The 23498-nt window shown below is 46.7% G+C and overlaps 1 protein-coding gene across 1 annotated transcript; it reads left to right on the plus strand.

Moving 5' to 3' along the window:
* Window positions 1-7688: 7688 nt before the first annotated feature.
* On the plus strand, window positions 7689-23095 carry DAP (death-associated protein; the record flags this gene model as incomplete). The annotated part of the gene is made up of 3 exons (XM_015409634.1): window positions 7689-7788; window positions 18824-18866; window positions 21092-23095. Coding segments are annotated over 3 exons (263 nt in total), but the record flags the coding sequence as incomplete, so codon positions are not given.
* Between the last annotated feature and the right edge of the window lie 403 nt (window positions 23096-23498).

The following is a 23498-nucleotide window of genomic DNA, read 5'->3' on the forward strand; positions in this document are numbered from 1 at the left end:
CCGTTTGTAAATAGTTTTTCACCCTTTCTGCAATAATTTTTGCAAAGATTTTATAATCGTTGTTCAAAAGAGATATTGGCCTGTAGTTCTTTACATTTGTTGAATCTTGTCCTTCCTTTGGAATCAAAGAAATAATTGCTTCTTTCCATGAGTCCGGCACCTTTTTGTTTTCTCTTATTTCGTTGGTTAAAGCTTCCAGGACCGGGGAAATTTCTTCTTTCATCTTTTTGTAGAATTTCGCTGTAAATCCGTCCGGCCCAGGCGCCTTCCCCAACTTTGTCTCTTCTATTGCCTTCATCACTTCTTCTTTTTGAATTGGACCATTTAATAAGTCTTTGTATTCCTTACTTATTTTTGGTAGTGGAATCTCCTTTAAATATGTTTTAATCTTCTCAAGATCAACTCTAGTTGTTTGGAATAGTTTAGCATAATACTTGAAGAAACATCTCTTTATTCCATTAGGATCAACGAACTCTTTTCCATCTTCTATTATTTTGGTTATCATTCTTCTCTCTCTTCTAGCCTTAAGTTGCCAAGCTAAGTATTTTCCCGGTTTGTTCGCCCCTTCAAAAGATTTCTGTTGTAACTTCTTTAAATTCCAATACATTTCCTGATTCCAAGTCTCATTCAGTTGTTCCTTCAGCAACTTTAATTCTTTAATAATTTGCTTTTTTCCAGGCTTCTTTTTTAATTCCTTTTCTTTCTGAGCAATTTTTTCTAACACTTCTGTTTGTTTTTGAAGTTTTTCCTTTTTTTGCTTCACGTTTTGTGAGATGAGAATTCCTCTCATTACCGCTTTATAAGCATCCCGTACAATCTGTATCGGTGTTTCTTTATTTAAATTTTGTTGATATAGTGGATACACTATATTTTTAATATGCTAGTTGTGATAGTCATATTTTATTTTCCTAAAGTAACAGAATGACTTTCAATCTAGAAAAGACAAAAGAAATACTAATGTAGCATTTTTTCAATTTTTCCGAAAATTTCCGTTTCCCCCCGAAAAAAAACCGGGGGAAATACCGGGGTTTTTCCCGAGCTTCAAAATTACTGGAAATTTTACATCTCTAGTGGTAACTGACCAGGAGAGAGATCTTGGAGTCATGGTAGATAACTCACTGAAGATGATGACTCAGTGTGCAACTGCAACAAAAAAGGCAAATGCTATGCTAGGGATTATTAGGAATGGGATTGAAAACAAGTCACCCAGTATAATAATGCCCCTGTATAAAACTATGGTGCGGCCTCATTTGGAATACTCTATACAGTTCTGTTGACTGAGCTTCAAAATACAATACAAGAACTTGTGGGCAATTAGGAGCCAGTTTGGTGTAGTGGTAAAGTGCGCAGACTCTAATCTGGGAGAACCGGGTTTGATTCCCCACTCCTCCACTTGCAGCTGCTAGATGACCTTGGGCAAGCCGTAGTTCTATCAGAGAGCAGTTCTGGAAAGAGCTCACGGGGGGTGTAGGGAGGGGAGGGGAAAGGAGTTTGTAAGCCGCTCTGAGACTCCTCCGAGTGAAGGGCCATGGGGTATAAATCCAATCTCCTTCTTAATAAAATTAATGAGCAGTTGTCTCCTTTTAGGTACTTCTTCACCCAAAGAGTAATTAACACATGGAATACTATGCCACAGTAGATAGTGGCAGCTACAAGCATAGACAGCTTCAAGAGGGGATTGGATAAATATGGAGCAGAGGTCCATGAGTGGCTATTAGTCACAAGGTATAGATAGGAACTCTTGGTCTGGGGCAAGTGATGCTCTGTATTTTTGGTGTTGGGGGGGCAACAGGGGGAGGGCTTCTGACATTCTGGCCCTGGTTTTGGCCACTGCGTGACACAGAGTGTTGGTCTGGGTGGGCCACGGGCCTGATCCATCATGGCTTCTCGTATCTTCTTAAGTGGGAGAAATTAATGCTTCCACACAAAACAAAGACCCTTCCTGCATATAGAAAGTAAGGATTTCAGTAAGATAAGCAGGCAAAACCCTTTTTCTAAGTCATTTTAAAAATAAATATATTTAAACATTAATTTGCTTGCTCTCTTCACCTCTGCCTCACCCTGCACTGAGACCGATGTACTGTGTGATTCTGCTGATCATGTAGGAGAATTCTGTGTAGACATTAGCACAGATTGGTAAGTTGTGCCTTCATGATCTTACTGATTTTAGGCCATAAGTCTCAATCGGTTTATCCACCAGTAGCGGATGACAGCTATTCAGACCATTCATCTTGAAATGTAAAATTTCCGTGAACTAATCTGTATAATAAAAGTGTGGGCTCAGGTCTCCTGAGAGCTATTTTTCACATGAGTGCTTGTGTTTGTGCACTCCTATCACTTCTACCCTCGTCCCTTTCTTAAGGGAGAGTTTATGGCTTTTCTGCAGTCCCAGCAGTTATATATGACAGGTAGCTAGGGTCACATGAGTTCCACATGCATGCAACAAGGTGCCAAGCTGATGTGCGCATGTACAGAGAGAACTGTGGTAGCCAGAATAGAATTTCTAGTCAGCTCAAGATAGTACTGTGTGTGTGTGTGTCGCTTAATTCATCTTTATGAAGGAAGGGAGGAAGGGTTAAGTGTGTATCTGGTCAGTCTGGAAAAAAGGATATGAACACCGTGACGGTCAAATAGTCTGACCATCTAGAGGAACAAGCTCTTTCAGAAGGAAGATTTCTTAGCATAAGATACATCAGAAGCAATCCGGAGCTGGTCTACTCAAAAGTAAGTCACATTTGCTTCAGTGGGACATACTTCCCGGAGTGCGTTCTTAGGATTTGCAGCTCTCCTGTCTCAGAAGGCAAGGCGAATACTTTATTAATTCTCACATGAGCTTTGTGAAGTAGGTAGTTCTTCACGTTTAACAGATGGAAGAACTGAAACCGATGACAGTAATTTAGTCTGTGGTTTAAGTAGACCCAAATCTACCCCTTCCCCGAATTGGATGGCCTGGGCTAGCCCAGTCTTGTCAGATCTTGGAAGCTAAGCAGGGTCGGCCCCGGTTAGCACTCAGGTGGGAGACCACCATGGCAGTCCAGGGTTGCTATTCAGAAACAGGCGATGGGAGAACCCCTCTGGAAGTCTCTTGCTGTGAAAACCCCCTGTGGGATCGCCATAAGTCAGCTGCAGCTGAGCAGCGCTTCCCACCACCAAAGCGACTCCATGTATTGGCTCCTTGCTTGTGCAGATCTTTTGCTCCCAGTAGAACGAAGAAGATCTCAGGCAAAATAAGCATTTCCCCAGCTGTCTGCAAAATATTTCTCCCCTCAGATTCCCTTTTTTGTTTATTTTGTCATTGCTCTGAAGGGAATTATTTTTAACAGAAAATTGGTGCTGCTGGATGTCAGAATTGGACTCTGCTGATTGTCATGTTGACTAATGTTTTCGTTGGTTTCTGTCTTTGTAGTTCTTTTTCGGTTTTTTGACCATTTGGTCTCAACCCTTGCTAGCCCTCTTTGCCATAAAGATTCCGAGGGATGGGGGGGGAGTAGGTGTGAATGCCATATATCTGTATGTGTGTATGTGGGTGTCAGGTTAGCTTTGCTGGTAATGACTCTCCCATGAGAACGAGCCCCAAGAGACTCTCATCCTTGAAGAGACATCTGTTGCTAGATAATAATCTTTGTAGTGCGGGGTAGTAGGCAGGGGGAGTGAAAGAGGGTGGGGGAGTGAATGCCCCCTGCATGACCATTGCATTATGGGACATTGATCTATTCCTATACAATGCCTAACCCTTGATCTATTCCTTAGTCTGAACAAGAGTTCTCTCTTGTGCACATCTAAATCTGTTTCTAATAAAGCTTTTATGAAAAGACTATTAGGCTGAGAGTGGATTGACTCAGGGGTCTGACAATGGATCCTTTTGTGATGAAAAGGAAAGGGGGGCTCATGTGTAGGTACAGCTATTAATGATTTTACAGACTTGTTAGAGGAGAGCAAGGGTTTGTGTTGTGGGAAGTTCTGCATTCTGCCAACAGGGGAATTCTTGTAATTAACCAAGCATTTTTCAGATGTGTGCATATTGCAGATTCATGTCTACTTCCATTTTTAGTAGTCGGATTATTTCCTGCAATTCCAGGGAGATAGATCTCTGGAGATAATATTGGGGAGATTTTCATCTGCAACCCAGATGACGTTACTGCCAGCTAAAATCCACTTTGCAGGCTCACTGGGAAAACCTGGTTTGCTACTTGGATTTTTTAATGTCTTGATTCCTTTTATAAGGAAGCTATTTGCCAGCAAACAGCTTTAAGAATTTGATTTTTCCTATATTGGTGAGCCACTGTTCTTATCTGTTAAACTGGTTGTAGCAATTTGACTCAGTAGGAGTGAAGCTGGGTAGAGCTGAAAGTCCAGATTCGGTTAATGGAAACAATGCAGAAATAAAATAAGATAATAACCTGGCTGTGATGGAGAGCTTTTGATTAGACAGTTCTTCAGAGCAAACTTGGTGTTGGCTCCAACAGTGAAACTAAAAAGGTTTATTCCTCTTGGTGAATGTAATGTTGATAATTTCAGTGTTACTTTTAAATACAGTTCTCTACACAACTATCCGGCATCGAAACCATCTGATCTAATTTGCTTTACGTGGTATATTATGATATTATGATTCTGTTCTGTTTTAAACTTTTATTTTAAAGTTGTTTTTAATTGTATTGAGATTGATGTAACCCACCCTGAGCCTGCTTGCAGGGAGGGTGGGATACAAATGTAATAAGTAAATAAATAAATAGACATGGTTTTCCTGGCAATATCGACTAGTTTTGAATAATCAGAAGTTTGGATAAACAGATTGTTTTGTTTGTTTTGACCCCTCTTTTCTTCCCAGTGGGGAAACAAACCATCTTACAATAAATAAATATGTAAATGAATTAATAGGGGAAAAACAAACATCATGATACCCTACAACCTGGGCTTGTCTTGGATCCACTGGCCCACCCCACTCACAGCCATAGGTAGCAAACGAAAGATCAAAAACTGTTTGGTTCCTGGCTCATGCCAAATACCCAAAGCAGAGGAGGAAAAGATGTTGGGCCCATACCTTGTTCCATCTGGCAAAAAAAAATGTTCCTGACTTTCTTCCTCTTCTTCCCTCCCAGGGGGTCCCAGTGCCCAGTCCTAAGGCGTGTAATACAGCAACCTTGCTGAAACGACACAGTTCTATTTCTGGGGCAGGGACCTCAAGACTCAGTGGTCTTCTGCCTTGGATTCCATGATGGAGGAAAGTTGGGATCTCTCTGTATTATAAAGCTGATTTGGGGTGGCATCTCTCCTATGGGGTGACAGGATTCGATTCACGCCAAAATCAGTTGGCCGCCTGAACTGCCATTCCAAAACTCTGCCAGTTGCTGGGTGGCCGCGTGGCCTCAGTCCCACCCACACGTCCGGCGGCCAGCATGTTGCCCTCAGCGCACACACCGCTGCTGAAGAAGATGGCCGCTTTGCGACCAGGATGCCTGGGATGCCAAGGACGACCACAGCGGTGCTGCGCCAGTCAGTCGCCCGCCCACGCTGTCTCCTCCCGCCTTCTCAGGCCCCCACGCCACCCTTCCCTGTGCGGTGGCCGGGTGGAGAAAGACCTCCTGAGGCCCCCGCACAACCTTTCTGATCCCCCCCCCCCCGCACCACCCTCTTCACCCCAATCCCCCCGCCTGGCTTCTACGGCCGCTTGGGGCCCTCCGGGAGGGGTGGGTGGCATGGGACCTCCGGAGGTGTCCACGCCACCTTTCCCCACCTGGCCACCGAGGTGGACCTGTGAGGAAAGAAATCCAAGGCCAGCAAGCAGGAGAAGCTGCCCAGAGGCCACCCACCCCCTCCTTGCGAGCCAGGAGGGGACCCGGGAGCCCTTTACAACCCTCTCCGTGGGTTCTCCTGCCCTCCCGCCGAAGCGGCCGCGTGGGAGAAGCCACCCACAGACCCCCCCCTGGTCCCCTCCTGGCCCGCCTGCTAAGCCAGGTGAGCCAAGAAGGGGCTGGGGAGCCCTTTACAGCCCTCCCTGTCAATTCTCCTGCCCTCCCACTGAAGCAGGCAAGCTGGAGAGGCCTGCCAGACGCCCCCTGGTCCCCTCCTGGCCCGCCCGCTGAGGCAAGAGAGTCAGGAAGGGGCTGGGGAGCCCTTTGAAGCCCTCCTCGTGGCTTCTCCTGCCCTCCCACCGGAGCGGGCGAGTGGGAGAAGCCAGCCACAGGCACCCCGGTCCCCTCCTGGCCCACCCGCCCAGCCAAGTGAGCCAGGAAGGGGTCGGGGAGCCCTTTGCTGCCCTCCCCGTTACTTCTCCTGCCCTCCCGCCGGAGTGGGTGCGTGGGAGAAGCCACGCAGAGGCCCCCCGCCCCCTCCTGGCCCACCCCCTCCTGCTCACCCAGGGACGATTCCTTGGGCCTGTCACATTCCTGTCCACGGCGGGCCTTTCTCCTAGTGGGATATAAATGTAATCTATATATCTAATAACCAAGGGTCTCTCTGTGTGCGGCTAACTAAATCCGTACATTGGGAGCACATGGAGGATAAACGGAATGTTGAAATGTTGAAAAAATGTTATGGGGGATACTTAAATTGCCCCAAAAGTAAAAGAGCATTCCCTGCGCATGTGCAGAGAACGCACTGGGAACTGTGGCAGAGGTAGACAAAGGCAGCTGCGAGGGAGGTTGAAGGCTTGGATCCGCACAGGGCTCGCTGCAGCTGTTGGGGGGGAGGGGAACCTTGGCAGGCCAGTGGCTGGAAGCCGTGCAGGCCTCACCGCCATTGCCAGTACGGGGGGTGGGAGCCTTAGCAGGCCTGGCTGCTGGGAGCCGCGCAGGCCTCGCCACCATTGCTGGTGTCGGGGGGAAGAAGCCTTGGCGGGCCAGGCAGCCCTGCCTGCTGGGCTCACCTGTGGCCGCTTCCTCCTCCATGCGGAGCACCTGCTGCTTCAGGGTGGGAGCCGCAGGGAATACTCCCCCCCCCCAAAGTGTCGTGGGTCCCCGCTGCTCCTTCTATTCTAATGATGATCACTTACAATCCTAACTTTTCCCATATGCATAATAATTTCTGTTGAACAATGATCTTTACATGGGGTGAGAAATTTGAAAGACAGCACAGAAGTATGCTACCTTGTGTGACTATTTGAATTGTGTGTTTTGTGTTTTTTTAAATTAAAAGCACACACAATTTGCTCACTTGCTTTTGGTCCGTCTGCTTGCCCCCTGTCAGATTCGGGCCTTCAGTAACGGGCTAATAGCTGTCACCTGATGATTTACTTGTTTATGTCTTGTATCCCTTCCCCATAATTCACCTGCTGCAGTCATGTATCCCTTTCCCTGATCGCTGCCCTTACCTGCCATTGCATTCCTGAGGGGGGTGCGCGTGTGCACGTAGTGAATTAGGGAGGCTGGCTTGGTAATCTTCCGAAGAGGCCCCAAAGACATTGTTCCCACGAGAAATGTCCTTGGAGTAAAGTCTGTGCCTGGCTAGATAGTGGTTGTATATCTTTCAGGACCAGTGTAGTAATGCTGATGTTGAATGCATGGAATTTGGGGTTGCAGCTATCCCTTGCATTTCCCACCTTGCAGACCAGTCTTAACAAAGAGTTTGAACCCATCACACCTCACATCTCTAAATAAATCACTCACTAAAGAAAGTGCATGTGAAGAGTGATTGTCTGACTGGGAACCTGACACCTCCTCATGCAGCATATCTGCTTCTTTTCGTTGCAGTCAAAGCTGGTGGAATGAGAATTGTGCAGAAACACCCACATGCTGTGGACACCAAAGAGGAGAAAGAGAAGGATGAGGAGGAATGGGAAACCAGCAGCAGGTGAGGCATTCCTGTACATTCAAGTGACGGTTGCTTGGTTCCAGCAACAGGTTGATGGACACATTATGATGAAGTCCACATGGAAAACGCATGTCTGCCACATGCAGTTTGTAATGTGTGAATGAAGCCTTAGCATACTTACATGAGCTAATTGTTCTTTCTAAAACTGTTGCATTGATGGGAACAATGGTTTTGCATGGGCCTCTTCAACTAAAACAGTTGTGGATGTGTTGTACTCTGGGGTTTATAGTGGTGAAAATCTATACATTCAAACAGAAATTGAATAGCATGTAGGCATGAGCTGATTGTACACAATTTTTATGACATTGGCAGGCTTAACACCTTTGCTTCTGCACTTCTGCATTTATAATTGTCCAATAAAAGCATAAGAAGCATCTTGCTATAGAGGAGGAGGAGGAGGAGGAGGAGGAGATTGGATTTATACCCCGCCCTTAACTACCCAAAGGTGTCTCAGAGCGGCTTACAAACTCCTTTCCCTTCCCCTCCCCACAACAGACGCCCTGTGAGGTAGGTGGAGCTGAGAGAGCTCTTGACAGAAACTGCTCTTTTTCAAGAACAGCTCGTATCAGAACTACGACTTGCCCAAGGTCATCCAGCCAGGTGCAAGTGGAGGAGTGGGGAATCAAACCCGGTTCTCCCAGATTAGAGTCCGCACACTTAACCACTACACCAAACTGGCTCTCCTATACCAAACTGGATCTACCAGATCCAGGATCTTGCATGTTAGCAGGCCCAAAACCTTTATGCCCTGTTTGTGTGTTTCCCAGAGGCAACAGCTGTCTCCTGTTGCCTGCATTGAGGATGCTGGCTTATTCATTTATTTATTCGATTTGTATCCCACTCTCCCTCACAACATGTAATAACAAAATTAGAAAACAATTAAAACGTACCAGTTTAAAACAATTAAGAACATAAGAGACGCCAATGTTGGATCAGGCCAAAGGCCCATCTAGTCCAACACTCTGTGTCACACAGTGGCCAGAAATACCAGGTGCCATCAGACATGGTAAATTCCAGACATTTACAGGTTATCAGATGGTGCCTAAGAGCACTATGACAGTGACACTAGGAGAAGACAAGGGGGAGGAAGAGGCAGGAGAGCCGGTATAGGTGGGGCTCCACCTGACCTCACCCGTATGCTTGGTGACACATCTCTGTGCCGAGTCCCGCAGGGCCTGGATCTCATTTGGAAGCGCATTCCACCAAGCTGGAGACACAGCCCAGAAGGCTCTGGCGCTGTTTGAAGCCAGGCGAATGCTCCTGGGTCCTGGGATCACCAGTGTGTTATTGCTCCAAGAGCGTAGTGCTCTTTTGAGAGTATTCCAGGAGAGGCGGTCCTGAAGATGCGTTGGTTCCAGACCATGAAGGGCCTTAAAGGTTAAAACCAACTCCTTGAACTTGATCTGGTAGGCAGTCTGGAGCCAGTGCAGCTGGTGGAGCACTGGTTGGATATGGGCTCTGATAGGGGTTCCTGTAAGAACTCACACTGCCGCATTCTGGACCAGTTGAAGTTTCCAGGTCAGCCTCAAGGGGGTAGCCCTTAGAACATATTTCTTTGTAGTTCACAAGCAATGAGGCAGTTCTGGCAACCCTATTAAAAATCAGTTTTGTTCAGCTAGCAAGACACTGGAGCCTTGGCAATACTAGTAGCTGTGGCTGGGACAAGAACATGAACTAGTGAGTGTCTTGTGTGAAAAATGTTAGGGGAAAGTGGATGGGAAAGAAAGGGGGAGATGGGTGGAGACAAGCCTGGAAGAGAAAGGGAAGGAAATGGGGAGGGGGAGAAGCCTGGAGAGAGAGAGAGAGATACGGGGGTTAGCACCAATGTTCCCTCTAAGCTGTGGAGTCTTGTAAGCAAAAATTCTATTTTGTGAGCTACCGGCATCAAAGTTGTGAGCAAGTGATTTGGCTGCTGTATAAATCAGTTTGCTCTGGAGCCATCCTTCCTGAGCTAAGACAAAAATGTGTGAGCCAGAGGCTAAAAAACTGTGAGCTAGCTCACACTAACTCAGCTTAGAGGGAACACTGGTTAGCACAGAGGGGCAGGATTTTCTTCCCCTGTGAGTTTTGCAGGTCCCAAGCTTGTAATGTTTAATACGTTTCATGCACTTCTGTAAATGAATAGATTTCATATAAAGTTTTCTACAAGCTTTTCAACTATCCACCTTTAAAAAAAAACAAAAAAACCCTCTGAATTGCACTGTCAGAAAACCAGATTGTAGAGCCTGTGAGGCATCCTTTTATACACATAAGACAAACTCCTTAAATGCTCAGTCTTATGCCCTCTGGACTCATATTTCCCTCTTGGTTCGTTTTTGGGTTTTTTAAACCTCTTTTAGTATGTTATTGAATCAGCAAAGTCACTTCAGAGTTAGATTCTGAGAGATCAAGTGGCTCACAGGGTCAAAAAATACTGAACCCAAACATAAGAAGAAAGCCCGTCTGGCAACACATGGCAGGAGCCTCTGCACATAGTGATCCCGAAACTATAGCCCAATTTTTAAAAAATTATTTAGAGCCATGGCTTGAAGTAGTTCCCATTGATTATTAATATAATAATTCCTCTCTTTTTTTGATAAGCTGTTGGAGCTGATTCTGACGCTTGAACTATTCTAGAGAAAGAGCTAAATCCCTAGAGTCATGATAGTGACTATGAGAATTTTCATGTCTCTGCATTCCTTGTCAACCCAGGGGTTTGCAGAGTTCCCACTCACCTTGTTCGGACTGTCAAGTTTTTGACTCAATGAGACTATTATATGAGATGTTAATGCATTATAAACTTTAATAATTACTGCAGGCTCATCTGCACTGATTACAGAAGATCTAAGTTCAAGAAGAGGGCTAGCTTTAAATAATTGTTGAATGCCCTTCCACCTTCTGCATTGGAAAAACAGGCCAGTCCCTGTGAAAAAGAATAAATGAACATAAGTCTGACATTAGAAACTATGACACTCAAAAACCAGTGGGGGGACATTTGAACCTTCCAGGACATTCAGTTGCTGACCTAAGAGCAGCAGTTATCTTATAAAGGAATTTTAAAGGGAGATTAGAAAGAAGCTGCCAAATTGCAATGAAGCTCAAGACAATGCATCCTCCTGGACTGAATTAAGACCTGGATTTCCTGTCTAATTACCAGTGCTGATTTCTCCACGCCTACTACCCCTCTGCGTATCACACCTAATCCAATCAAGCCTGCTATTGTCATTCAGCATCTGAAATCACTCTCCAGTATAGATAGATAGACTCGCATTCCAGCTGTATCTGAAGAAGTGAGTGGTGACTCACAAAATCTCATACCCTGGCACAAATTTTGTTAGTCTTTAAGGTGCTACTGGACTCTTGCTCTTTTCTACTGCTACAAACAGAGCCTTGACAGTCTTCTGCTGTCATTTGGCCTCAGTGTGTGATGATCACAGCTACCCGTCCTCTACATGTGGGGATTCTGTTTAGTCATGTCACTTCCTTGCTATTGATAGATTCATTCTCCATTAATTGATCTAATCATGGGGACAGACATCAGAAAGTGGTTGTCACCTCTTGAACATTACTTGTGAGCTTCCAGACACATCGTGGCACGCAGCTGCTGGGGGCAGAATGGGGACATTGTTCAGACCCAAGCTGTCAAATGTTCATTTTCTGACTAGCAAGGGTCTTCTGCATATGTATTCAGGTACATAATCTGAGGTCTGGCAAAGAATGTCTTCAGTGACAGATTCAGGTGTCCCCCCTGCTTAAAAAAAGAAGCATCTACATGACTGGACATGATTTTTTAAAAATTACTACTCTGTCACTTTAATTTTGAACCTAAAGCAGTTAAGAACAAACCTCCCAGACTGAGTCAAATGTTTCTTCTGATGCCCTAATAGCAGTAGAAAAAGCAGGTTGAATTGAGAAAAATGGGTTGCTTACCTGTAACTGATGATCTTCGAGTGGTCATCTGTGCAGTCAAACCTATGGGATCCAGTGCGCCTGCTCTGATCTAATCGGTATTGTACAAAGCTCACAACGGAATTTTTCGTGCCTCCACCCTGAGTCTGCGTGGGAACCCAGACTGTGCATGCCCAGGAGGGTGGAGCGCGGACATCCCGCCAGTTCCTTCTGACCGCCATCAACCAAAGCAATGTAAAACCAAAAAACCAAGGAAGACAGCAGTGGGGAAGGAAGGGCAGGCGGTGTGATTGCATAGATGACCACTCGAAGATCATCAGTTACAGGTAAGCAACCTGTTTATCTTCTTCATGGTCTCTGTGCATCACACCTATGGGAGATTGAAAAGCAGTAGCTCACTTGGAGGTGGGTGCTGTCAAGCTCAGTGCACCGCAGAAGATAAGACCAGACGACCCAGATCGACCTAATGCTGTGCACGAACATCTAGCGCATAATGCCGAATAAACTTGGTTGGTGTAGACCACGTAGCAGCTTTGCAGATAGAAGATAGCGATGCGCTCTTCAGGAAAGTTGTGGAGGTCGCCATAGATTTGGTGGAATGCGCCTTCAGACAGGGAGAGCGTGCTTTGCTAGCAGGTAGCTTAATTTTATCGTCCCGACAATCCATTTGGACAGGCACTGAGCCAAAATCCTCAACCCCAGAATTTTTTTGCAGTAGGAGAGAAACAGGCTATTGTCCTTCCTAGTGGACAGTGTCCGATTTAGGTAGAAGAGCAGTGCCCGCTTGACATCCAAGGTATGGAGAAGGCGTTGTTCCTCCCCATCCGGACATGGGAAGAAGTCAGGTAGGAAGACTTTGGAGTTTAAGTGGAATTCAGAGACAATTTTAGGTAAGAAGGAGACATCTGGTACCCAGTGCACCCCATTTGGCAGGAAGACCAGGTACGGGGGATCATGGCGGAGTGCCACCAGTTCGCTGACCCTCCTGGCTGACGTGATTGCCACCAAGAAGGCAGTTTTCCATGCAGCGAATTGTAAGTCACAGGTTGCCATGGGTTCAAACGGTTTCCTGGTGAGTTGGTGGAACACCAGGGGTAAGTCCCATAATGGTGTCACGGTACTGACAGGGGGATAGAGGTGCAAGAGCCCCCATAAGAACCTCTTCAACGTAGGATGTGAAAAGATAGAGAAGCCATCTACTCTGTCGTGGAATGCAGAAATGGCCACCGAATAGACTTTAATAGAAGAGTGGTAAAAGCCCTGATCAGCGAGTGAAAGTAGGAAGTCCAGGATTTTGTCAAGACCCACAGACATTGGAGGAGTGGGTGAAGTTTGTAAGGAGGACACGAAACAATTCCCATTTCCTCCGGTAGGAACAGCGAGTAGATGCCTTTCATGCATTCAACAGAACCTCCGAAACTCTAGTGGAGAAGATCACTGGCCTATTCTCCAGGCTGTCAGCGTCAGGTTTTCCACTCCCAGGTAGAGTAGCATTCCGTCTTCTGCCAGAAGCAGATCTGTTAAGTTGGGGAAAAGGTAGTGCTGTCCCCTGGAGAGGCTGAGAAGGATGGTGAACTATAGTTGTCTGGGCCACCATGAGGCCACTAGAACGCAATTCGGTGTGACCTGAGCCAACTTCTGAATGACTTTTAGCAAGAGAGGAAGAGGGGGAAACATGTAGAACAGTGTCTGCCCCCAGGGGCACAGGAGATCGTCTCCTAAGGAGAGAGGGTCCGCTCCCCCTCGACTGCAGAAGAAGGGGCACTTTGTGTTTATTCTGGAGGCGAAGACGTCGATCTGTGGACTGCCCCATTTCTGAAAGACTGGACAGAGATAAGTCTAGTTCAGCTCCCACTCGTGGTGCTGAGTGAGACCTCTACTGAGGAGATCGGCCGTCATGTTGCAGGACCCAGGAATGTGAGTGGTCACAGGGAAGATGCCGTTGCTTATACACCATTCCCACAACTGTATTGCCAGACGGCATAGACTCCAGGATACCGTCCCTCCCTGACGGTTGACATAGCTGAGCACTGTAGTATTGTCCATCAGAACGGCTACACATTGTCCCCGGAGAATGGGCTGAAAGAAGTTCAGAGCCAGTTTTATAGCCAGCAGCTCCAGATAATTGTGTGGTTGGCCGCAGTGAGGGCATCTCATTTGTGTCCCACACAGAGACTGTTGAGATGGGCCCCCCATCCCCACAGGAAAGCGTCGGTGGTGAGCGTGAGACGTGGGGTTGGTGGGTGGAGAGGTGCGCCTTGAATCAGGTTGGCTTCGACTGTCCACCATAAGAGGGAGTCCCATACCCTCAAAGAGGGTTGGCGATGGATGGATTAAAATGTTGCAGGAACCACATCTGCAGAGGCCTCGTGTAGCTTGGCGAGTGGCAATACCGACGTGGTAGCCAACATGTGGCCCAACAGGCGTTGGATGAGAGAGGCTGTGGACCAATGCTTCCTCTAAGCTGTGGAGTCTTGTGAGCAAAAATTCTATTTTGTGAGCTACTGTCATTGAAGTTGTGGGCAAGCAATTTGGCTACCGCATAAATTAGTTTGCTCTGGAGCCATCCTTCCTGAGCGAAGACAAAAATGGGTGAGCCGGAGGCTAAAAAACTGTGAGCTAGCTCACACTAACTCAGCTTAGAGGGAACACTGCTGTGGACATAGCGTTGTTCCGCACCTCTATCACAAGGGATGACAAGGTCGCTGCCCTATCCACAGGGAGGCAAGCCCTGCATACTGGCGAAACCAGAATTGGCCCAATGAACCGTACCCGCTGCAATGGTTTCAGATGCGATTTGAGACAGTTGACTTGTAGTCCCAGAGATGACAGGGTATGCAGTGTCTGGGAGACGTGACTTCCCAGGAGTGCTGAAGATTGTGCCAGTAGTAGCCAATCGTCGATGCAGGGAAAGATGGTAATTCCCTGTAGACGACGAAAAGCTGCCACCACCACCACCGTCTTGGTAAAGACTCGTGGAGCCGTGCAGAGTCCAAACGGGGAGACATTTGTATTGGCAGTGGAGGTCTCCTGTGGCAAATTGGAGATACGTTCGATGAAAAGGGTGGATATTGAGATGGAAATAAGCATCCTGGAGGTCAATGGTAGCCATCCAGGAGCCCTGAGCCAGGAGAGGAAGAATCATTTGTAGTAATGTCATTTTGAATTTACGGTATTCCACAAAGATGTTGAGACTCTGGAGGTCTAAGATTGGATGTTGGCCTCCATCCCTTTTGGGAACGGCAAAGTAGTGGGAGTAGAAGCCTGTCCCTCTGTATCCCATCGGCACTCATTCTATTGCATCATTCGCCAAGAGGGAGGTGACCTCCTGGAGAAGAAGAGGGGTGGAGGGGGCGGCCACAAAAACAGGCAATATTGGAATTCCAAAAACACTATGGAGTAGCGATGGACCAGAATGGACAAAACCAATTGGTCCGTAGTGATTTCCCGCCAAGTTGGTAAGAATGGAGAAAGGCGGGTGGACTCCTTGGAGGTGGTCTGGGGCAAGTCAAAGGCCCTGTTTGGGAGTCTCTTGAGGTTTCGCTCGGGAATGTTGTTGTACCTGGGCTTTGCCGGGTATTGGTATTGCTGGCGTTGCCCTGTGGGTGACTGATGAGGTCTCCAAGCTCCCTCAGGAAACGGTTTATTATATGGACATTTGGGGCTGCAGCGTGACCAAGAGAGTTGACAGTATTGTTTGGAGGGGCCAGAAACACCCAAAGATCTGGAAGCCTTACTGCTCTTGTCCATCTCCTGATGAGCAGAGTCCGTAGATGAATGGGCAGGTTTTCAATATAAGCCCTAGTTTCAGGTGGCAGGGAGGTCGTACGAAGCCAGGAAGGCCTGCGAAGGGCAACCGCAGAAGACATTGTTTTGGAGAAGGTATCCAGGGAATGTTTGGATGAATTCAAGAGTTGCTTGGCCAATACCATGCCCTCCTTTTGAAGGGTCCAAGCTGTTTGACGCTTATCATCGGGAAGAGATAGCCTAATGTCAGCAAGTTGTTCCCATAATGCATACTGGTACCTACTCATGCCTGCAATGTAATTGGAGGTCTTGACCCCTAGGGCTCCAGCAGAGTAAAAACGTCTTCCGAAGGAGTTAAGTTTCCTGCTCTCCTTGTCAGATGGAGTAGTGTGCGTGCATTTGTTCCTTGAGGAGGAGGAGACTACCATGGAGTTTGGCTTCGGATGGACATGCAAAATCTCCGTTCCAGCCTCTTGCACCCAGTACATGTGATCCAGTCTTCTAGTGGATACCGGTGCCAAAGACGGCTTCTCCCAGGGCACCTTGGCAGCCTGCAAAAGGACGGTCGACATAGGGAGGAAGATAGCTGTAGATGTGCCCAATTGAACGACATCGAAGACGGCATCCGACATCAAAGGTTGAGGTTGGATGATGGGCGGGCCCAACGAATGTGCCATCCTTTTAATTAGATCCCCATAGGAAGAAAGGTCCTCTGAGGGAGAGATGGGGAGATGTTCTGAAACGTCCTGTTTAGGGGACAGGTCTCTGGGCGAGGTCCCATCTTCTGATTGTTCGACATCGGAAACGACGGGAGATTCCTGAATGTGACCCAGGTCCCTGAGTCGTTATCGAAGCTGGGCAGGGTTCCTTCAAAGCGCCCTGAAACGTCGGTGGAGTAGATGGGGGATGGCAAGGGAAGGCTTGCTTCAGTGGAGGAGATGCCGGTGGTTTGGAGAGGGATGCGGAAGGTGGAGGTTGACGCCGTGGAGAGCGGGATCAGTATGAACGGTGCTCCCATTCATCTGGACCCATCGGTGTTAGCCAGGGCATCAATGTCGAGAGTGGGAAGGAGCTAAACCAGTACGGCATACCATAATGCATACTGGTACCTACTCATGCCTGCAATGTAATTGGAGGTCTTGACCCCTAGGGCTCCAGCAGAGTAAAAACGTCTTCCGAAGGAGTTAAGTTTCCTGCTCTCCTTGTCAGATGGAGTAGTGTGCGTGCATTTGTTCCTTGAGGAGGAGGAGACTACCATGGAGTTTGGCTTCGGATGGACATGCAAAATCTCCGTTCCAGCCTCTTGCACCCAGTACATGTGATCCAGTCTTCTAGTGGATACCGGTGCCAAAGACGGCTTCTCCCAGGGCACCTTGGCAGCCTGCAAAAGGACGGTCGACATAGGGAGGAAGATAGCTGTAGATGTGCCCAATTGAACGACATCGAAGACGGCATCCGACATCAAAGGTTGAGGTTGGATGATGGGCGGGCCCAACGAATGTGCCATCCTTTTAATTAGATCCCCATAGGAAGAAAGGTCCTCTGAGGGAGAGATGGGGAGATGTTCTGAAACGTCCTGTTTAGGGGACAGGTCTCTGGGCGAGGTCCCATCTTCTGATTGTTCGACATCGGAAACGACGGGAGATTCCTGAATGTGACCCAGGTCCCTGAGTCGTTATCGAAGCTGGGCAGGGTTCCTTCAAAGCGCCCTGAAACGTCGGTGGAGTAGATGGGGGATGGCAAGGGAAGGCTTGCTTCAGTGGAGGAGATGCCGGTGGTTTGGAGAGGGATGCGGAAGGTGGAGGTTGACGCCGTGGAGAGCGGGATCAGTATGAACGGTGCTCCCATTCATCTGGACCCATCGGTGTTAGCCAGGGCATCAATGTCGAGAGTGGGAAGGAGCTAAACCAGTACGGCATGTGCTGACGGTGATCCCATTGAGGGAACGTGGAAGGCTGATGACAATAGTGAGAAGGCGAGCCAGGCCCAGTAGGTCTGGGTGAATATTCCCTTCTGGGTGAATGTGTTAATCTGTGTCGAGAACCCAGATGGTTCGGGTAGTCATCCCATTGGCATCGGTCATCTGTATGGATGGGGTAACAGGATCAATCGCGGGGTCGATAGTCATTGCCGGGATGGGAGCGACCGCTAGCCCAGGAGGAAACAGAGAGTGTTGCCCCTCAGCAGAGCCAGCCCGGATCTCAGCGTTGGAGGCCAATATCGATGGCTGACGCTTCTCAAGGCTCAACTCTAATACCGGAGGGTTCAGCTGCCTAAATGGAGAGTCAAGTATCTCGATAGGAGGTGCTGATTGCACCTTAGGCAGCTCCGGAATGGAAGGCTGTGTTGACACGGGGTGCGACTGCTGAACGGGCGGCAGTGCAGAGCCCTTAGGGATCACGCTGCTCACAGTGTGAGGCTTCTGCGGGTCCCTATTGGAAGACCCGTAGGACTTCTGTTTTTCTGACTTGTCCTTCTAATTTTTCTTTGCCGGTGTCGAAGCAGAAGAAGCAGACTTAGAGGAGTGCTTCTTAGAAGGGGCTGTCCCTGTATCGGAAGTGGACTTGCCCGGCCGGGATGGCTTCGATGTCAAAGACGTTGATACGGATGATTTTGGTGGGGGTCCGGTCGATAGCAATGATCTCGGAGGGGGTTCGGTCGACATCGTTGGATTCGGAGGGGCTAACACCGATTTCCAAAGGGTGACCTTAAGCCTAGCTGCTCAATTCTTGTGCGTTTGATTAGAGAATTTCACACAGAAAGCGCAACCCTCTGGATGATGAGATTCCCCCAGACAGAGTGTATCTGTCCCGAGGAGCCAGCTTACTGCCACACGAGACACACCTCTTGAAACACCCCCACTTCTTTTTATCTATAAAACTCTCCTCAGCCGGTGAGGGAAAAGGGGGAGGGGGGGAGAGTCCAAAGACTTGACGGAAGTTCTCACCCCTCTTCTACTTCTCTTTCCTTTGTTTAGGCTGAAGAACTGAAGAAAAAACTGAAGAAAAAGGACGAATCCCAACGTGAGGAAGAGACTAAGATCACTGACCAACAAAATAGCTGTGAACAGCATGGCAGTCAAAGAAGAGCTGGCAGGATGTCCGCGCTCCACTCTCCTGGGCATGCGCAGTTGGGGTTCCCATGCAGACTAAGGGTGGAGGTGCAAAAAAATCCCATTGTGAGCTTTGTACAATACCGATCAGATCAGCGCAGGTGCACTGGATCCCATAGGTGTGATGCAGAGAGACCGCGAAGAAGATCATTAGTTTCCAAGAATACCTGTCATTGTGTTATCTTGATTGCTTGTAAAATCTTCCTTAGAAATTATTGGTGTTCTATGGAAATCTTGCAAAAGTAAATGCTCTTTTTTCATTTCCAGTCCACCGAAACAAACGGTGTTCATTTCTGGAGTCATTGCAAGGGTGAGTCATTGCACAGATTTTTATATATTAGTTTGTAACATTAACTGTAAAATTAAGTTTTAGAGTTAGATTCCACTAGCAGAGGAACTTCTCTCCTTCAAAAGGAGCATCTTGTGTCCAGGTAAGGGTCCTTCCAGCAGAAGCAAATGCCTCCGCTTGTAGAATGAGCCTTCGGGGGGATATAAATCCAAAAATAAGCTCTCGGTTTTGACTTAACATTTTCTGCTTTCACTTTTTTTCTTTTCAGTTTTAGTGATCTAAATAGGTTTCTGGCTTCCTCAACCTTCTGAGTTTGTTAGTTCTTAGTGGGTGTATTTTAGAATTCCCATTACCTAAATTACCATTTAAAGAAAGGAATAGTTTTATTTTATTGTGTAACTGCAGTAATGATGATTATCATACAACATGTTTGTGCTGCACGTTGCCCCACACCCCAATCTGTTGCTTCTTAATGTGCCAAATTGTACCATTGAAAAATTGTAGCACTGGGTTTCAGATAAGTTTTAGAAAGGGAGGGGAAGAAAGAAATACATTAAGAAGAACCCAGAGTCAATTCCCTTAAAGGCATCTTGAGAATTTTTTATTGAAGGTGACAAGAAAAGAACAAAGACAGATGTGTGGAGGAAGACCACTTGAACCACCTGTAGCCATGTCCTACCCAAGACCCTTGGTCTGCTCACCCCAGCAGCACTGTGATCAGCACTGGCTTGCAAAGGTTTTAAGCACTGACATCTCTCAGTCCTGCCTCAGGAGATCCTTTAATTGAAGGTGCCACAGACTGAACTTGGGAGCCACAAAATGTCAGTCACATGAGCTCCAGAATATTGACTAGCTGGAGAGCGAGAGAGAATATGGCCCCCAGCATTGGCTGGTGTCCGGTCCCCACAGCAAACAATGCAGTACACCCTTGCAAGAAGGTTTTACTTTATTGAAGCCATGAAGCACTTGAACAGGTTCACTGTTCAGAATAACGAGAGCCCATCAAGCATGAAAGGTTAAAGCAAGTTCATAATCATAATAGCCAATAAACATGGTTCCCGCGCGCGACCAAGGGTCCTGCGCGCGCGCCTAAACCTTGGGAAAGCAATGGCTACCTAATTGTAAATGGGTATGCTATTCCCACGGCTTCTACTAATTAAAGACAAAGCAAAGCTCCTTTGCTCTTCCTCCTGTGGCCTTGGCTTGATAGCGTTACATCATAGCAGGACAGGCGTAGTCTGAAAGGAATGCATAGCAGCTGGATAGATGTGCGCATGACAAGCTAAGCACATCTACGCATGGGGGAAGGGGGACTCATAGGTGACCATATACACATAGAAAGAACCTTTGGCAGCTTGCTGACAGCTGGCTTGGACTAACTTCCTCTTCTCTTTTTGAAGTACTATTCCTTTGAAACAGAAACACGCCAGTATGACTCCTGCATCTCATGGAAAGGGGTGGTGGTGAGAAATCTCACTCCACCTTAGTGTTATGGCGGAACTCATGTGGAGGTCAATGTATGTTTCTGGAGTATTTTATGGTCTGGTGTTTTTCTCCCCCAGTATAAGCCAGATATAAGCCAGATATAAATATTTTCTTGTTAAATCAGGTCTGATAGTTGTACAGCCGATAGTGAGACATCCAGTTTCCTGACCCATTAGTGGTTGGTCAGGGGAGGTTCAAAGGCTAGGTAGCAATGATCGTCCTAGAGAACTGTATTAAGTTCCTTTGGCCAGCTGACCTGTAAACGGCCGCTGCAACGAATGTGGAAGTTCTGCAGACTGGGAACCCAGCCTGTGAAAGGGATCGTTTAGGGAAGTGGGTTCTTTCGTCAGCTGTGGCCCACAACTGAACTGGGCAGAGCAGGACAAATATATGCGTGTTTGATTAATTTCATAGCATGGCATTTGACTTTTTTGGCAAAGAATATTTATTGTAAAAAATAAATCATAGATTATACAGTCCTGATTTTGGGCATTACACTAGTCAGTATGTTGAAACGATCTTGGATTCTGCAGATCTGACCTACCAATGGAAGCACTTTCCTCTGGTTATGGGACCCTCTTCATGAGCATCCCACTGCTGGTAAATAGCGTTCTCATTAGCGGAACAGATCGCAGGATGCAATGCTTGGGTACTTCAAATCGAAACAGTGGTTTGTGGAGATCTGCGTTAGTTTGTGGATTAGTTTGATTTGTGGAGATCCACGTTCTTTTTCATTGCCGTGCTTTTTGTTCTTTGATCAGGGCGATAAAGACTTCCCTCCTGCAGCTGCTCAGGTGGCCCATCAGAAGCCGCATCCCTCTGTGGAAAAGCTGCCTCCACCGCAGCATATCAACCAGCACATCCACCAGCCACGCAAGTGAGTGGCCGGCCCGAGTCACCAGCCGTGCTGTTTCAGAGAAGGAATGATCAAGCCGTTTGTGCTGCCAGATCTCTGAAAAGGAATCTCATGTTTCTTGCCTTAATTGCCTATGGTTTAATTGAAGGGCTGGGGAATTTACATTTCTGTCACCCCCACCAAATAACGTTGCTCCTGTGTACTGCCAATCAAAATGTTATGGTCATGAAAAGGTAACAGGGAGGGAATAATAGCACAGATCAAGCCATTCTTTTAATGAATAATTATTTAAAACCTTTTTGTTCCTGGATTTTGGCTGTATCAGAAATGTGTAAGATTTGGGTGGGAGGAGGGAACTGTCTGTGCCTTTCTCTCTTTCTAATTAGAGGGTCAGTTGGATTTTTATGAAATCATTTGGATTGTTTAAATTCTTCCTACTCTGTTCTTTTTAAATATGTCTGAGGAACAGCCTGCTTCTTAATTTTCTTTTTTTAGTAAAAAAAAAATATATGAAAGGACCACAAATGTTTCTCAGATGTTTAAGAGATCTCTTGGAAGATGTGAACCCTTTGGAGATTGTCATAGCTTTCGTAATCTAGCCAAAGATTTTTCCGGTCGGTCATACAAGGACTCCCTGCATCCCGTCCAAAACAACTGAGCACTAACACCTAGCAATTGGATTAAAGTGTCAAAATCTGATGGTCTGCATTTCACTAAAGGAGGAGATCTTTCTAGATACCATAATACGAGAAGAACTCTGTCATCCCCTCAAAAACATTTCTGTAAACGTGCAGGAAAATTGGCATTGCAGCTGAATGCTGCCAGGATGAGGATTGCATGATCGGACACTCCCCTGTGTCGGCACACGTACTAAGCTGGAATGTCAAGCTTGGCTGAAATGCTTCTCCCTGATAACAAAGTTTGAGTCCAGTGGCACCTTTAAGACCAACGAACTTTTATTCTGGGTGTAAGCTTTTGTGCGCGCACACATTTCTTCACCAGAAGCTTATACTCAGAATAAAACTTTGTTGGCCGTAAAGGTGCCACTGGACTCAAACATTATTCTGCTGCTTCAGACCAAACACAGCTACAGACCTGAATCATTCTCCCTGATAAGTTAGCTTTCCATGTGCAGGGAATTCTTGCATGGGAGGACATTCAAACAAATTGCCATAACTGCAGTTTTGAAATGCTCCATCCTGGGAAGAGTGTGCCATGTACTTACTACTACAGGTTTTATTTGTCTGCACATTGGCAAATAAACTATTTGGACGGAAATTTTGTTGTTGTCCTTTTGATCACAGCAAGCAAATGCCAAATGACAGCTAAAGGCTATGAACCCGTTCCAGGTCACTTTGTTGTGTGCAGCTGTGAGCCCTAAATGGAGATATGTGTATTTGGTATGTGCTTCAGAGATATTTTTTACTGTCATGGGAAGCAGACGAACATTTGAGATGGAGTTCTAGATGCACATCCCCATCAGCAGCATATGAGGACATTCCTTACTGGATTGAGGCAATGGTGTAAAAGTTGCTATTTTAACTGAAACAAATTAGGCCTTGTCATCCATACAAATATATAGTAGAATCTAAGAATCACTTAGCTTTGCATACTTGGGTTTAGCTGGCATTTTTGTTGATAATCTTTTGAAAATTAAAGTGCGCTAAATCACTTCCCAGACAATACACTACAAAGCTTTTGCCAACATCAAAAACATTGTCTTTGGTTAAATTGCTGTTCTAGGAGTGGATCGTCTGGCAAATATTGGAAAATTTATGTGCCTCCTCCATGGGGTAGGTCGTATTAAAACCCTCTTGTGTTATTTAATACAATCTCCCTCACCTGCCTCTGAAATACTGCTTGGTAAATGTGTAATTATTTCAAGACTGACTATTTTGAAATAAACAACAAAATAGCAACCAGGCCTAGTTATTTTCTTCTGGATAATTGGCTGTGGGTAGAAACATTCGCCTTGCGTGGAATCCTCTTGAAGAGGTAAATCACAGAATTGGCATTCTCTGCTGCTGTCAAGTATTCCATTTTTTCTCCATGTCTGAAGATTCTGCTGTTGGGCACACAAGAATCTCATTCACTGACTTTCATCCCATCTTCAAATCTGAACTGATGAGACAACTGTAGGGAAAGTCAGATCAGCAACCAATGCTTTAAGCTCAAAGCAGAATTTCCATCATAGTCAAATGATGGAACTGAGCCAGCTGGGCTGAGAGACAGAACCCAGAAGAGAGCTGCTGGGAAGTTGAGTGGGTTTTTTTTGCCTTAAACTGCTAAATTACTGGGGAGCATTAACTGAG

Source organism: Gekko japonicus, unplaced genomic scaffold, assembly GCF_001447785.1.
Source record: "Gekko japonicus isolate JY-2015 unplaced genomic scaffold, Gekko_japonicus_V1.1 scaffold2820, whole genome shotgun sequence".
NCBI lineage: Eukaryota > Metazoa > Chordata > Lepidosauria > Squamata > Gekkonidae > Gekko > Gekko japonicus.